Source organism: Gymnodraco acuticeps, unplaced genomic scaffold (genome assembly GCF_902827175.1).
Source record: "Gymnodraco acuticeps unplaced genomic scaffold, fGymAcu1.1, whole genome shotgun sequence".
NCBI lineage: Eukaryota > Metazoa > Chordata > Actinopteri > Perciformes > Bathydraconidae > Gymnodraco > Gymnodraco acuticeps.
The window spans coordinates 24,656-38,971 of NW_022991586.1; the positions used below are offsets into that span (position 1 = coordinate 24,656).

General features: G+C 40.7%; 1 protein-coding gene across 2 annotated transcripts in view; it reads left to right on the plus strand.

Annotated features, from left to right (window-relative positions):
• The window catches only part of LOC117533845 (metabotropic glutamate receptor 5-like), a 35,003-nt gene extending 20,932 nt beyond the window's left edge, over nucleotides 1-14,071 (plus strand). Inside the window, exons 3-7 of one of the 2 annotated variants that reach the window (XR_004567117.1) lie at nucleotides 11,455-11,694; nucleotides 12,346-12,468; nucleotides 13,248-13,372; nucleotides 13,492-13,661; nucleotides 13,925-14,071. Coding sequence is in view for 1 of the 2 variants with exons in the window: in XM_034197809.1 (XP_034053700.1) it covers nucleotides 11,455-11,485 (31 nt within the window). In the remaining variant the exon portion in view is untranslated. Of the gene's footprint in view, nucleotides 1-11,454; nucleotides 11,695-12,046; nucleotides 12,189-12,345; nucleotides 12,469-13,247; nucleotides 13,373-13,491; nucleotides 13,662-13,924 lie in introns of those variants that run through there. The other variant, XM_034197809.1, reaches the window with a different exon arrangement.
• Nucleotides 14,072-14,316: the final 245 nt, after the last annotated feature.

Below are 14,316 nucleotides of genomic sequence, written 5' to 3' on the forward strand. Positions count from 1 at the left end.
TAGGGCAGCAATATATACAAGAGGAAAAGCGTGAGAGAAATAGATAAAGAGAGGTATGAAGTGGAAGACATTTGGAGAGAAGGAAAAAAAGAGGATCCCGACGTGGGGAGAAACCAGAAAGAGATGAGAGGTGAGAGACTGTCAGAAAAAATTGAGACTGAGGGTAATGAAGTGTGGCATGGATAGATGAGTAAAAGTGAACCTGCTGCCAAGGTAAGCAGACGTGGGCTGTTCTGCCGTGTGTGCGCGTGTTATTGAATGATGGGCGTGTAAAGTGGTCCGATCACTCACATAATTACACAGTTGGGTACACACACGGACACAGGCCCTGCATCCATCTCACTCAAAGACACACACACACACACACACAACACACACCACACACACACCACACAGTCTCAGAGTTTAGTGGCCACTGTCTGTGTGAATGACCGTCCTGACATTTGGCTAAATTAGTTTTGCTGTTGTCATTGTGAACTTTGACCTCCGTTAGGCTGAGGATGTTTAAAGATGAGCTGTTCTGGTTGAAGTCTGGCAAGCATTTTCTGTTCAAATTACATCTTGCAAAAAAAAGTCAAAGATCATATTTTTCCTAAAGCCTCACTAAAAAGCCACCCACACGTTGATGGATTGCATATGGCTTTGCCTCTCTGTCACTCATGTGACTCACGCTTCATAGACAATGAAAAACATAAAGCATGACTTTAACAAGGTGTGCCAAGTAGCCAACATTGTTACTGGATTTGCTTTCTAAATCCAAAAGCCATTATTCATAGAGACTTAACAAATATAACATGCATTATTGCATCATAACATGCAACTTTGTGAGGTGTCTTAGCCTACATTTCCTCTGGGAGAAACAACCCACTACATGAAGAAAATCCAGGGCACTGATGCTCCTTTTTGCCATCCATCAGAGGGGAGGGCCTGAATGAGGTAACTCATATCCCAACTAGTGAGTGCTTGCCTTTATTAATTGAGACTGCATAGGATTAGCAAAAAGCACACCCTACTAGTGTTTTGCATAATAGTCTGCGGCAGATTACTTTGTGATGACACAAATGGACAGTTGTTGCTACAGTATGTTGTTGTGTTCAGGGAGCCTTCATCTACTTATGAGAGATGCATTAAACTACCAAATACACACTTTCTTTTGTGGGACGACTGTTTGTTTGTTGTTCCGAGTTAGAATTTTGACAGCAGAGATGATGTATGTGCAGCTGTTATGCTGCCAACGCTTAAGTTTTTGATGTCCAAAGACATCCGTAGCAGCTTACATTTTCTTTCTTGAATCGTTCCTGCTTTGCCAGATTGTAAACGTCTATCTGTGAGTGACCTGTGTTCTCTTTCCCCACCTGCGTTGTCTGTCAGAGTAATTATTGTTGTCAGGTTAGGTTGGTGGACTGCTGGTGCGTTTGTGTGTTTGTGTGCAGTATGTATGGTTGTAAGCAGCAGATGCTCATCTAGAATCTCTGCCAGGTTGCCATGGCAGCTAGTGAGTGGGTGGTTGGGGTCGGGTGGCACGATGTTATTGAACTCAGACATGAATTACTAAATTGACCTATTGACAGCACAGCTTCAGATCAGATTCAAATATTTTGCCTTATTTCCCCCAGCCTAACCAATCTCCACAACAGTGATTACACAACTATCCAAATATGTACCCTGATATAACAAGGCTGGGATTGAAATGCAATGCCTCCACTCTCACATCAAACATGTATTGTGATAAAGCACAGCACGACTGAGGTCAAAGTGAAACAATAACACAAATGAACATTTATTTTAAGCTGTGAATACCCAAACACTGTGGTTCATTCACAGATCATCAAATCAATTTAATTCAGATGAAATGCTCCAAAGGGTTATCCCTGCTAAGCTGTAGGCGATGTAATAATACAGTGAGCTCTTGTTTTTGTTTCTGTTTACAACACATGGCTCATGCTTTGATACTTTTAAACTGTGGCCTTTACCATGTTTACCTTTTTCTCCTAATGATCACAGTGGGAGTTTTTCTATATCTTTCATTTTAAAAGAAATTCAGTTTCCTCCTTTTTTAAAACTCTCTTCAATGATAAACCAAATCACCTTGTGAGCAGAAGTAGATTCTTATCTCCTTAAAACACAAGATAATCTGAATCAGAATACCTTGATAGGTCTCACAGAGGGGACATTTACGTTTTAAAAGATTAATAAAAGATACGAGTTCCATGAATGCTCCGACTCCAAAATATATGGCTCGATCGATTCCTTTCATCTTAACGCGACAGCCCATCTGAAACAGATTTGGGAAGAAGAAATTGGTGTCCCAATACCCGACAGCCGTCAAGACCATATCTTCCTCCATGCGTGTAAGGCATGGTCTCAAGCAGTAAAACGTTTTGTTTTTTTTCAAATACAAATGCTGAATTTGGAAAAAATGTATCCAATTACCAGTGGTAATTTCAATCCTTGCCCGCTAGTTCTGGTCCTGTCCAAAAGTTAATGCTTTTCGGTTGTCAAATACAGTGGGGCAAACAAGTATTTAGTCAGCCACCAATTGTGCAAGTTCTCCCACTTAAAAAGATGAGAGGCCTGTAATTTTCATCCTAGGTACACCTCAACTACGAGAGACAAAATGAGAAGAAAAGAAAATCCAGAAAATCACATTGTCTGATTTTTAAAGAATTTATTTGCAAATTATGGTGGAAAACAAGTATTTGGTCAATAACAAAAGTTCATCTCAATACTTTGTTATATACCCTTTGTTGGCAATGACAGAGGTCAAACGTTTTCTGTAAGTCTTCACAAGGTTTTCACACACTGTTGCTGGGATTTTGGCCCATTCCTCCATGCAGATCTCCTCTAGAGCAGTGATGTTTTGGGGCTGTCGCTGGGCAACACGGACTTTCAACTCCCTCCAAAGATTTTCTATGGGGTTGAGATCTGGAGACTGGCTAGGCCACTCCAGGACCTTGAAATGCTTCTTACAAAGCCACTCCTTCGTTGCCCGGGCAGTGTGTTTGGGATCATTGTCATGCTGAAAGACCCAGCCACGTTTCATCTTCAATGCCCTTGCTGATGGAAGGAGGTTGTCACTCAAAATCTCACGATACATGGCCCCATTCATTCTTTCCTTTACACGGATCAGTCGTCCTGGTCCCTTTGCAGTAAAACAGCCCCAAAGCATGATGTTTCCACCCCCATGTTTCACAGTAGGTATGGTGTTCTTTGGATGCAACTCAGCATTATTTCTCCTCCAAACACGTCCAGTTGAGTTTTTACCAAAAAGTTCTATTTTGGTTTCATCTGACCATATGACATTCTCCCAATCCTCTTCTGGATCATCTAAATGCTCTAGCAAACTTCAGACGGGCCTGGACATGTACTGGCTTAAGCAGGGGGACACGTCTGGCACTGCAGGATTTGAGTCCCTGACGGCGTAGTGTGTTACTGATGGTAGCCTTTGTTACTTTGGTCCCAGCTCTCTGCAGGTCATTGACTAGGTCCCCCCCGTGTGGTTCTGGGATTTTTGCTCACCGTTCTTGTGATCATTTTGACCCCACGGGGTGAGATCTTGCGTGGAGCCCCAGATCGAGGGAGATTATCAGTGGTCTTGTATGTCTTCCATTTTCTAATAATTGCTCCCACAGTTGATTTCTTCACACCAAGCTGCTTACCTATTGCAGATTCAGTCTTCCCAGCCTGGTGCAGGTCTACAATGTTGTTTCTGGTGTCCTTTGACAGCTCTTTGGTCTTGACTATAGTGGAGTTTGGAGTGTGACTGTTTGAGGTTGTGGACAGTTGTCTTTTGTACTGATAACGAGTTCAAACAGGTGCCATTAATACAGTTAACAAGTGGAGGACAGAGGAGGCTCTTAAAGAAGAAGTTACAGGTCTGTGAGAGCCAGAAATCTTGTTTGTTTGTAGGTGACCAAATACTTATTTACCGAGGAATTTACCAATTAATTCATTAAAAATCCTACAATGTGATTTCCTGGATTCTTTCCCCCATTCTGTCTCTCATAGTTGAAGTGTACCTAGGATGAAGATTACAGGCCGCTCTCATCTTTTTAAGTGGGAGAACTTGCACAATTGGTGGCTGACTAAATACTTTTTTGCCCCACTGTATGTAACACACTTGGAAAAGTTTATGGTATGAACCTTAATCCCGATCCTTTCACTGCCCACAACACACAACTTTCCTTCAAAAAAAATCACCATGTACTGGCTTTAGAAGTCTATTAGTTTATTGCCCCCCTTTAAATGAAATGCCCTTTTCATAAATGTTAGCTAAAGGACATCCTAAATCCATAAATCCCCAAAACCTGAAAGCCCTACAATGAATATTTGAATAAGGCCAGCCTTTAACTGGATAAAAACTAGATGCTTTTTTCATTTATTTTCCTTTTTTATACACAAATTATTCTCAACTTTCAATGTATCTATTTAATTAATAATAATAATAATAATTTGTATTTTACTTTCTATCTGTTTTCAGTATGTGGGTGGGAGGGGTTATGGGGTATGTTAGGGTTGCGTTGGAGTTAATAGAAGTGAGTGTGGGGTGTGTAGTTGGTTTATGTTTTTGTCATTGTGCTGATGTTTGGGGTCTAGTATGTGTAAAATCAATAAAAATATTTCAGAATGAAGAGTTGTGCTGGAAAGGTCACCTTCTTGCAATAAATACAAGAACATTCGAGCTATTTATATATTTATTGTTTGCTCACCTTCAGCTCGACAACTGCCCTATTTGTTTTGGATATGCGTGTATACAGCTTTAAGAAATCCATTGTTTAGTTAATATACTGTCTAAACATGTTAAAGACTGTTTTAGTTAAGATTGTACATGCCATGTTTCACAAAACTAAAGGGTAAAAACATAATTTGTACTTGTAAATTTGCATTCTAACAAAGCAACCAAGGTTAACGGTAGCAGACAAGAGCAAAATGGAAGTAGATTAGCTGTAGATGCAACGGAGCTGAAGCAAGGGTATGAATGCTTGAGTTAAAAATGTTACCAAACTTGAATGAACTCTTGCATTTTATCTAAGTACTGTTGAACGGAGACATACAGGAAGGATTGGGAAGATTATCAGAGTTTTTATCAATTTACCTGGAAATTGAGTTTCGGTGAAGTGGGATCTCAGTCTGACCACAGGGTTACATTCTTGTCCTCTATCAGCTGCAGACTGTCAGGAAACTCATCCAGTCCTTTGTCAAAAAAAGCAAATTAAGAGCAAAATCTGTTTGGATTCTTAAGGCAACTTTCTTGATTTCTTTGAGAGACAAAGAGAGAATTTATAATGTTCACCACAGCGCTCTGCTTCTAACTTTGCACTGCTCCCATAAGTCATTGATAGTGTGATCTATTGTTCAGCTCTAATGACACGTTTTTGTATTGCAATCTTGTTTGGTTGTGATGATAGCTGGTTGAACTCAATTGCAACTGTTACACATCTTAAACAAGGGGGAAGACATCAGATAATATAGTAATAGCAGTTTCAAGATGCATCATATATGTTTGTTGAGGGCTTTTTAGTTTTTCTGTTATCAATAATCACTGGTTGAACTTTTGCTGGAAGCTCAGAGTAAAAACATTCGGGCTTGGGGCAAATTTCACCACCAGGAAAGAACGAAGGGACAATTAATAATCATTTGGCAATGAGTTCCACTTTCTATTTATACTTGAAATGAACAGAATGGATAAGGCAAATGGGCCTCAGGCCAGTTGTCTAGAATTGGGTTCGTAAAGTTCTGCTTAAGGTAGTGCATTGGCCTACAATTTGGCATACTGTACTATTATGCAAATAGCATTTCCAATATTGGTGAGAGACAGGCCACTCTGAAGTTAATTGAATAGTGAATAGAAAAAGTCTGTGGGAATGTATGGAGAGATTGTGTGTGTGTGTGTGTGTTGTGTGTGTGTTGTGGTGTGTGTGTGTGTGTGTGTGTGTGTGGTGTGTGTGTGTGTGTGTGTGTGTGTGTGTGATAGTGTGTGTGTGTGTGTGTGTGTGTGGTTGGGTGTGTGTTGTGTGTGTGTGTGTGTGTGTGTGTGTGTGTGTTTGTGTGTGTGTGTTGTGGTGTGCGTGTGTGTGTGTGTGTGGTGTGTGTTCTCTTAAAATCCAGTGTGCTCTAATGAGACGCAAAGTACAGACAGCAGGTTGAGTGTGGGATGGAAACCATGGTAACAGCCTTGCTCTCTTAGACATGTGGAGAGACAGACAGACAGACAGAGTACGAGAGATAGAACGAGGATGTTATTAATGATAGTCGTATTGATCAAAAATAGAATGAGTGTTTGATTAGCCTGAATGACACACACTCACCTAGACAACCATCCCCCCTTACACACACATACAGTAGATGCACAAACAAACTCTCATTGCACTCTCTTAAAAATGTATACATTGAGCCTGAGGCTTCCTCTAGAGCCATCTTCTAGCAGCAACATCGCCTACATACTTGCAATACAATAAATGTCCGATCAGTGAACACCTGTGTGTATCTTTGATGCACTTTCTAGTTATACAGAGGAACTTGATAATGTTGTGGTTGGAGGAACATGGCTTCAAAAATCGGGTGGGAGGAATTAATTTGTCATACTTTATCAGTGACTGCGTTTTGGGCTTGTGTCAATCACTGCCAATCACATTAGCCCCTCTCATCCCTTTGTAAATCTGCCCACCAGGATTTACTGACGCTTGTGGAATTGAACAGTCCAGTCTCCAAAGAGGATACTAATATCCTCGAAAGAGCAGGTTATTGCATTTAGGTTAACTACTTAAATCATAGTTTTGGGATTCGCTGAAAGACTGCTTACCAGTTTTTTCCATACTTCAGCAATTTAGAAAATCCTTCATTTGTCCTTCAGCAGGTAAACTAACAGCAGCACAAGTAGATAAACATAAATAAAATCATATAGGTTCAAACAAATAAGTACACTGACAATGGGAAAAAACAAGTTAAAGTATATATTTTCTTTAAAGTCAACATAGATCATGAAGGAGCCTGGAACGTAACAAATTTTAAATAAAGTGTTCCATGATCAAGGCATTAGGATTTCATACTAAAGGGTTTTAGTTTGAAACACTTTACTTGCTGTAAAATAATGTTGTGGTAGCAATTACAGAAATAAAGACCTAAAGCATTGTGTTCCATCCTCGAGAACAAGATTTAGTTTTTGAAAGATGTAACATTCAACCCCTACTGTGTCTCACCCGCCTACTATGACAAATGACAACCAAACGTGAGAACACTACACCATTGCATAGCATTTCCATGGTGTTCAAATAGAAACATTTTCCTGTATCAGTGATCCCTGCTTTTTTTCCAGCGTATTCCAGGACATTCAGCAATGAGTATTCAATAAAAACAGAGTTCATCTCATTTTTAAATCTCACATTAATTACGCCCCAGGAAACTAATCTGAGATCATGAGAACAGTTTTTGATTTTCATGTTACCAAACAATAAACATTTTTCAATTATAAAATAATGATGTGGTTTACAAAAGAAAGTGGATGTTTATTTGTGTTGGTCCATCATGTTGTGGGAGTTACAGTGCTGATTGTGAAGTGATACAAATCTGATTTTCTATTTGTGTTAGACAGAGGAACAGAGATGTCCGTGATTTGTACTGGGAGCTTACGCAACATTAGGTAGTAAGATTTATTAAATACTTATATTGACCAGACAGGATCTTTTAGTGGAGTGAAGGCCATTTAGTCAGACAGTAAGATATGAATATATTCCAGGTCACATTTGCTCATTGAATTAGTGACAACTTTCCTAGAAATATATTTAGACTTCCAGGTGATGATTATTGCAGGTGTTTTTGTGTGTGTGTTTGTTGCTCACATGTCACACTTGTCGTTCTGCTTTGATGAGTTTCATGTGTGATCTGCTGGGAAAATGGCCAAACAGGTGAAAAGCTAATAATTATAGGTAAAATGAAAGTAAAATGCTCCAAAATCATAACAACAAAATATAAATGCAACAACAGAGAGATAAACACACTGGTGCATGTATTTGGATTATCATAGATTTGTGTATGGTGAATGTCTGCAAAGGAACAAACATGAAAACAAACAGTAAGAAATGAGAATAAATATATTGTGTCGATGGATGCAGTGGAATGTCAGAGTTGAGGAATGGATGTATAAAAAAGAGCGAAGGGGCTCAAGGGAGACATGAATGTGTTAATGAGAGGTTGAAAAGAGACGGATGTGGAGAGAAAACTGTAAGACAGAATAAGAAATCTATCAACAGGAAGTGCTGATTAATGATTGATTGTTCAATTTGGATCCGTTTTCACTGCCTCACTCATCAATCTCTTTGATTGTACGTCTTCATTTTTCTCTCACTACTGTGTTTCTCACTCTTCCACCGCGCTGTGTCTCTCCGTCAATACAACACTTTGTTAACACAGAAGCAAATAGCCTACTCAAGTAAAGACATCAAATGCGGTTGTTGTTCCCTCAGGGGAGCTAAACCTATTGATCCATTATGAGGACATGTAGTGATAGCACTTTGTCGCTCTGGCATGGGACGCGTCCTCTGCATGACACCAGACCTGAACAACGGTCAATGGTTTGAGCAGCAATAGGTATCGCTAAAAGTTTAAAACAAGTCAGAACTATTTCAAGCCCTATGGATTTTTTTTCTAATCTACAACATTTATGTTTCATGAAGATGGCTTTATTCTCATGGCTTTCTGTTATCCAGTTATTACCAGTCCAACATATTTAAAATCTCTCTGGTCATAACTCTGGTTGAAAAGTTAACAATCTAAATTATTCTTATAGAGCCTGCCTTTTAATTTTCTCAAACAGACTGGAGGTCCTTCAATTTGTCTGAACATTGAAGACTTCTGTGACACATTGACGTAATTATAGGAAACCCTGGATGTGCTAATAATTCAAACAGGTTAATGAAAGACAAACGAGCCAAATTCACAAACTGTTATTGAAGATACTTATTAATGCTACAGCCAAAGGGCCAACCCCAAACCTTTTTAGCTTGCGTCCTCTTCACATGAAAAATCCCTAATGTCTAATTATGACTCATCGAAATGGGTCCTGGTTGTAAATGTGTGGAGTTATCATCAAGCCAATCAACAAGTGATTCAGTTCATTTTGAAACGCTCACAGAGACAGTAATAGATCATGAAAAACATATATTAGAGGATTTCACAAACATTTTTCCTTTTAGAATTATATTTTGACCACTTATAACTTATACTTTTTTTAACTAAATAAATAACTGAAGTCATTTCTTAATATGTCTGTGTCCAATAAAGTAGCGTTTTCTCACGTATCTGTGGCAACAAGCTTTGTCGACAGAACCACTGCAAAATCCCAATCCGCGTAACCACTTAACACATGTGACAAACCACACCATCACACCGACATTTCATACAGGCGTTATCTATCCTGTATGGATAGCCATCTAGAAATGCTTCCACCATGATTTATGACAACTGCTTAGAGGCAGAGGGTGACGAGAAGAGCGACATTAAATAAAAAGGTAGAGAGACACAAATTGAAAGCTGTTCACACACACACACACACACACACAATAACACAAAAACATGTTCGGTCTACATCAGGCTACGGCTGGAAGTCCTGCTGCAGGAGGAAACTAGTTTATGTTCTCTGGAGGGCTCAGAGAAAGAGAGACAGAAGGAACGAAGGAAAGAAAGAAAGACTTCTATCTAGAAGAGCTTTGTATCATTGGTCCTGCTTGCAGAGGCAAAGTTGGCAGTATATTTGAAAGGAGGACAGAAGATTTGTCACTCACATCCCACTTTGTGGCTCTTTCCTTTCCCATCCTCTCTTTATCTATCCCTCACACAACACACACACACACACACACACACACACACACACCACACACACACACACACACACACACCACACAACCACACACACACACACACTCTTCCATCTGTGCTTCCTTGAGGAGCAGTAAACCCAAATTTCCCTCCCCCAAAAAAAATGCAAACTACAGCGATACATCTCCACAGTTTGTCAGTGTGGTGTTTTGTGAGGTAGTTATATTCGTTGCTCTGGTGTCTGACGGGCAACGGCTGCTGAGCTGCAGCCAAAATACTCCATTTGACCTAGATCATCTCAGCACCCAGGCTGGTGTCTATGCGTATGTTTGGTGCCTATTTGTCAGCAATATGACTACTTTTGGACTTTGCTCATAATGATGTAAGAGCCTCCCTCCCCATGTCCCTCCCAGCTAATCATCCTGGTCTGTGTCTCCTTTCAATTGGATTTCTCCCTGATTAGGTATCTCTGCTTCTGTCCTCTCTCACATCTCTTCCCCTGTCCTTTCTGTTCCTCATTCATTTTGTTTATTCTTTCCCTGGAAACTAGAGCACTCGCAGTGTGTTGTGTGTGGTGTGTGTGTGTGTTGTGTGTGTGTGGGTGTGTGTGTGTGTGTGTGTGTGTGGGTGTGTGTTGTGTGTGTGTGTGTGTGTGTGTGTGTGTGTGTGGTGTGTTGTGTGTGTGTGTGGTGTTGTGTGTGTGTGTGTGTGTGTGTGGTGTGTGTGTGTGTGTGTGTGTGTGATGTGTGTGTGTGTGTGTGTGTGTGTGTGTGTGTGTGTGTGTGTGTGTGGTGTGTGTGTGTGTGTGTGTGTGTGTGTGTGTGTGTGTGTGTGTCAGCGACCTAGGCTTTCTTTGTTCATAGTGCCCTATTGTTGCCCTTGTGCTGCCTCTGTTAACCTTAAAATGGAATTTCCCCTCAATAAAGAGGCATGTCAGCTGTTCACCCACCACACACCACACCACACACACACACACACACACACACACACACACACACACACACACACCTGCATAGTTGTGTACTCTAAGTCCAGCTCTTAAGAGACATTTCAGCAATGGGCTCAAGAGGCAAACCCACCCACTCATCTTCACTACTACATTATAATTTTCAAGTACTATAGAAGCAGCTAATCAGTTTTCTTAATTAAACCACTAGTGTTAAATCCTATAGGTGCTGGCACTATGAAAAGTCCACAGACAAAACACCTGCCAGAGGCTTCCTATTTATAATAGAGGCTCTCTCAAACAAACAGGGACTCTGAAAGCATTAATGGAGATCAGATAAGGTGTAAGCGTTTGCTTCTGGCAGGATTTTACCGAAGCAGTAAAAACTTCCATTGAGTCACCCCTCATTATTCAACCTTCAACCTTCAGTTACAATAGACTAAACAAATCACAAAGACAATTCCCACCTATTCCCACCTCCATCTTGATGGAATGACATCTGAAAAGCATCAAATGCCCGAATGAGTTCTCTAAATGTCTTGTGCAGTCTATGAATACTTTGGAATGATCAAATGATTTCACTACATATTCGGGGAAATTATGCAAATGTTGATATTGAGCAGGGTTTTTTTTTCGTTCACGCTAAATCGATGGAGTTAACGTTTCTGCTTTGTCTCTCCTTGTGTTTCTTGCAGTGGATGGATGGGGCCGACCGGTATGATGTAACAGATGGTTTTGTTAGGGAAGCAGCAGGTGGCATTACCATCAAGCTCCAGTCGGCTGATGTGAAAATGGTTTGATGATTACTACCTTAAACTTCGTCCTGAAAACAACCCCAGAAACCCCTGGTTTCCAGAGTTCTGGCAGCATCGTTTCCACTGTCGACTTAAAGGTCACCCGCAGGAGAACAACAAATTCAACCGCAACCTGTGGCAGTGAGTACAGACGCAAAACACAAACAAGGACAGTGGACAAAGGGTTTCTGAGTTACAGCTGTACTGTACTTCTGTTGACCACAGCCATCTGTGATACAGAGGGAGAGAGGCTGCATCAACATAACAGGCTACATTAACAATCTGCATTTTTATAGGCTTTCATAATGGCCACTATTAATGCAAAAAACATTAGAACAGACCTGCTGAACGCACACACACCTTATGGTTAAAAACACAGCTTTCAGGTTTATCTGGAGATATCCCTTGTGGCTGAGTGCACCCTCTCTTTATGTCTTTGTATTCGTCACCCCCCCCATCTTTCTCTCTCCCTTTCAATCCCCTCCATTCATAGGCAAAACTGCGTGTGAGAGCTGCATCAAAGGAAGTCATGTCTCATGTATTCTAATGAAACGGGACGTGAAATACAAATGAACAGGACACAGAAAGAGGCAGGCAGAAATGAGATGTGGAGGTGGGAGGTGTCCGATGAGAAAGGAATGAGAGTGGTCTTTGATGTCAGGAGGGGAAAAAAAGCACACTGATTTTCATTTAACTAGAAGGGAAATTAAGGGTTTCTCTGATATACCTGCTTCTTTTATCCATCCTTCCTCACCCACCACCTCCCCTCTCCCCTCCCATTTGTGTTGGCAGAGCGAGAGTCGCTTCGGCACAGTATGCACAGGACAGCCAAGATGGGGGTTTGTCATAAATGCCATCTACTCAATTGCATATGGCCTGCATAACATGCAACGGGCACTCTGCCCAGGCTATCAGGTAGGTACTGCTCTGATGGATGAGTGGGGGGACAGACTAGGACAAAGCAAGGAAACAAAGAAGGGAGAGGAAGGGGTGAAATGGACAATGGTGGGGGGGAGAGAAATGAACTAGCTGGGTGTTGCTGCATTATTACACACATCAGCCATTTTTGACCAATTGTCAGACTCCATACATGTACACACAACCTGGAAAATGTAAGATAGGAACCTGGATGATCACATAACTATACTGTATTTTTAGATACAGCTAGCATTTTAGACAATTGTAGCTAACAAAGAAAAAATACATCAGTGCTGCTTATCCTTGAATTCGGCCATGATAGACTAACCTTTCTGGAACTACTTGAGATTTTTTCCTTGCTGACATGGTTATTGAAATGTAATATTTCAGACTAAGTTTTGACTAAATGACATGATCCAGCTTGGCACTTATTAGCCTGAATGTGACAGTCATGGAAGAAACCCTGCTACTCTATACTTTTCCATTTTCATAACACTCCATGGGAGGATTCACCTTCTATGCAAGTCTTTGTATTGACTCAAATGTATCATTATGTTAATGTCTTAATCCAACTGGCCAATAATCATGTTTTTAGTAATATTTTACTGTTAATATGCTTTTCCATTCGGTTCTTAAAATGTCAATTAAATCAACGGGAATGTCCATTGATCAACATTGCTTCTGTGCACACACAAATCCATCTATTCCATGAACGACGTTTGTTAAGCTGTGGGTCATTTTTGTTGGATATGACACGATTGCTTGTGTATTTTAAGGGCCTGTGTGATGCCATGCGACCTATAGATGGTTCTATGCTGCTAGACTTCTTGATGAAAACCAACTTCACCGGAGTGTCAGGAGAGGGAATCTTATTTGATAAGAATGGAGACTCGCCTGGCAGGTACGCGGTTAATCCCATTGAATTATTTTGTGTCGGGCCTTTTGGCTTGCTGGGTATGACACGACATGTGGGTGTTAATGTGTTGAATGAAACCTGTATGTGAAACTTTCCATCCACAGGTACGAAATAATGAACTTCAAGAAGATGGGGAAGGACTACTATGACTATATTAAATGTTGGCAGTTGGGACAACAGAGGCTTGAAGATAGATGATGATGAAATCTGGCCCAACAAGGAAGGCATCATCAAGTCAGTCTGCAGTGAACCCTGTGACAAAGCACAGATAAAGGTAAGAAAGCGCAAACTTTGCTAAGGGTAACTGCAGGCAATACTGTGAATCCAGCACTCTGCCATGGAGCTTTACCATAATGCAATAAATTGTCTTTGTTGGAATAGATTACACATATATTTTACTACCTATTTCAAATGAATTAAGATTACATTAAATGAAATCGTCATAATGAATAATAAAAGACTCCATGTAATACAGTGGCTGTGCACAAGGGTTCCCCCGCATGTACACTGAATACATTGTGCATCTGTCCCCTCCAGGTGATCCGTAAAGGGGAGGTGAGCTGCTGCTGGACGTGCACTCCCTGTAAAGAAAATGAGTTTGTGTTCGACGAGTACACCTGCCGAGCCTGTGAACTGGGCTCCTGGCCGACCTTTGACCTCACAGGTCAGTCTCTGTGTGTTTCTGCATGTTTTTTCATAACATCCAAGTGCTAACTCAGAGAAATATTTACTTGGCAAAGAGAATACTTGAATAGAATTGTGCAATGAGCACGATGAAGCTACATTATTTGCACGTGCTGCTGCATGAAAATACTGTAATTCGTTGCAGTAGACGTGATGCCGCCTAAAAGGAGCCATGCAATGACCACTTGTGTGTGTGTGTGTGTGTGTGGCCTAGCATTACATAGTGTGGGGACCTACATCTGTTT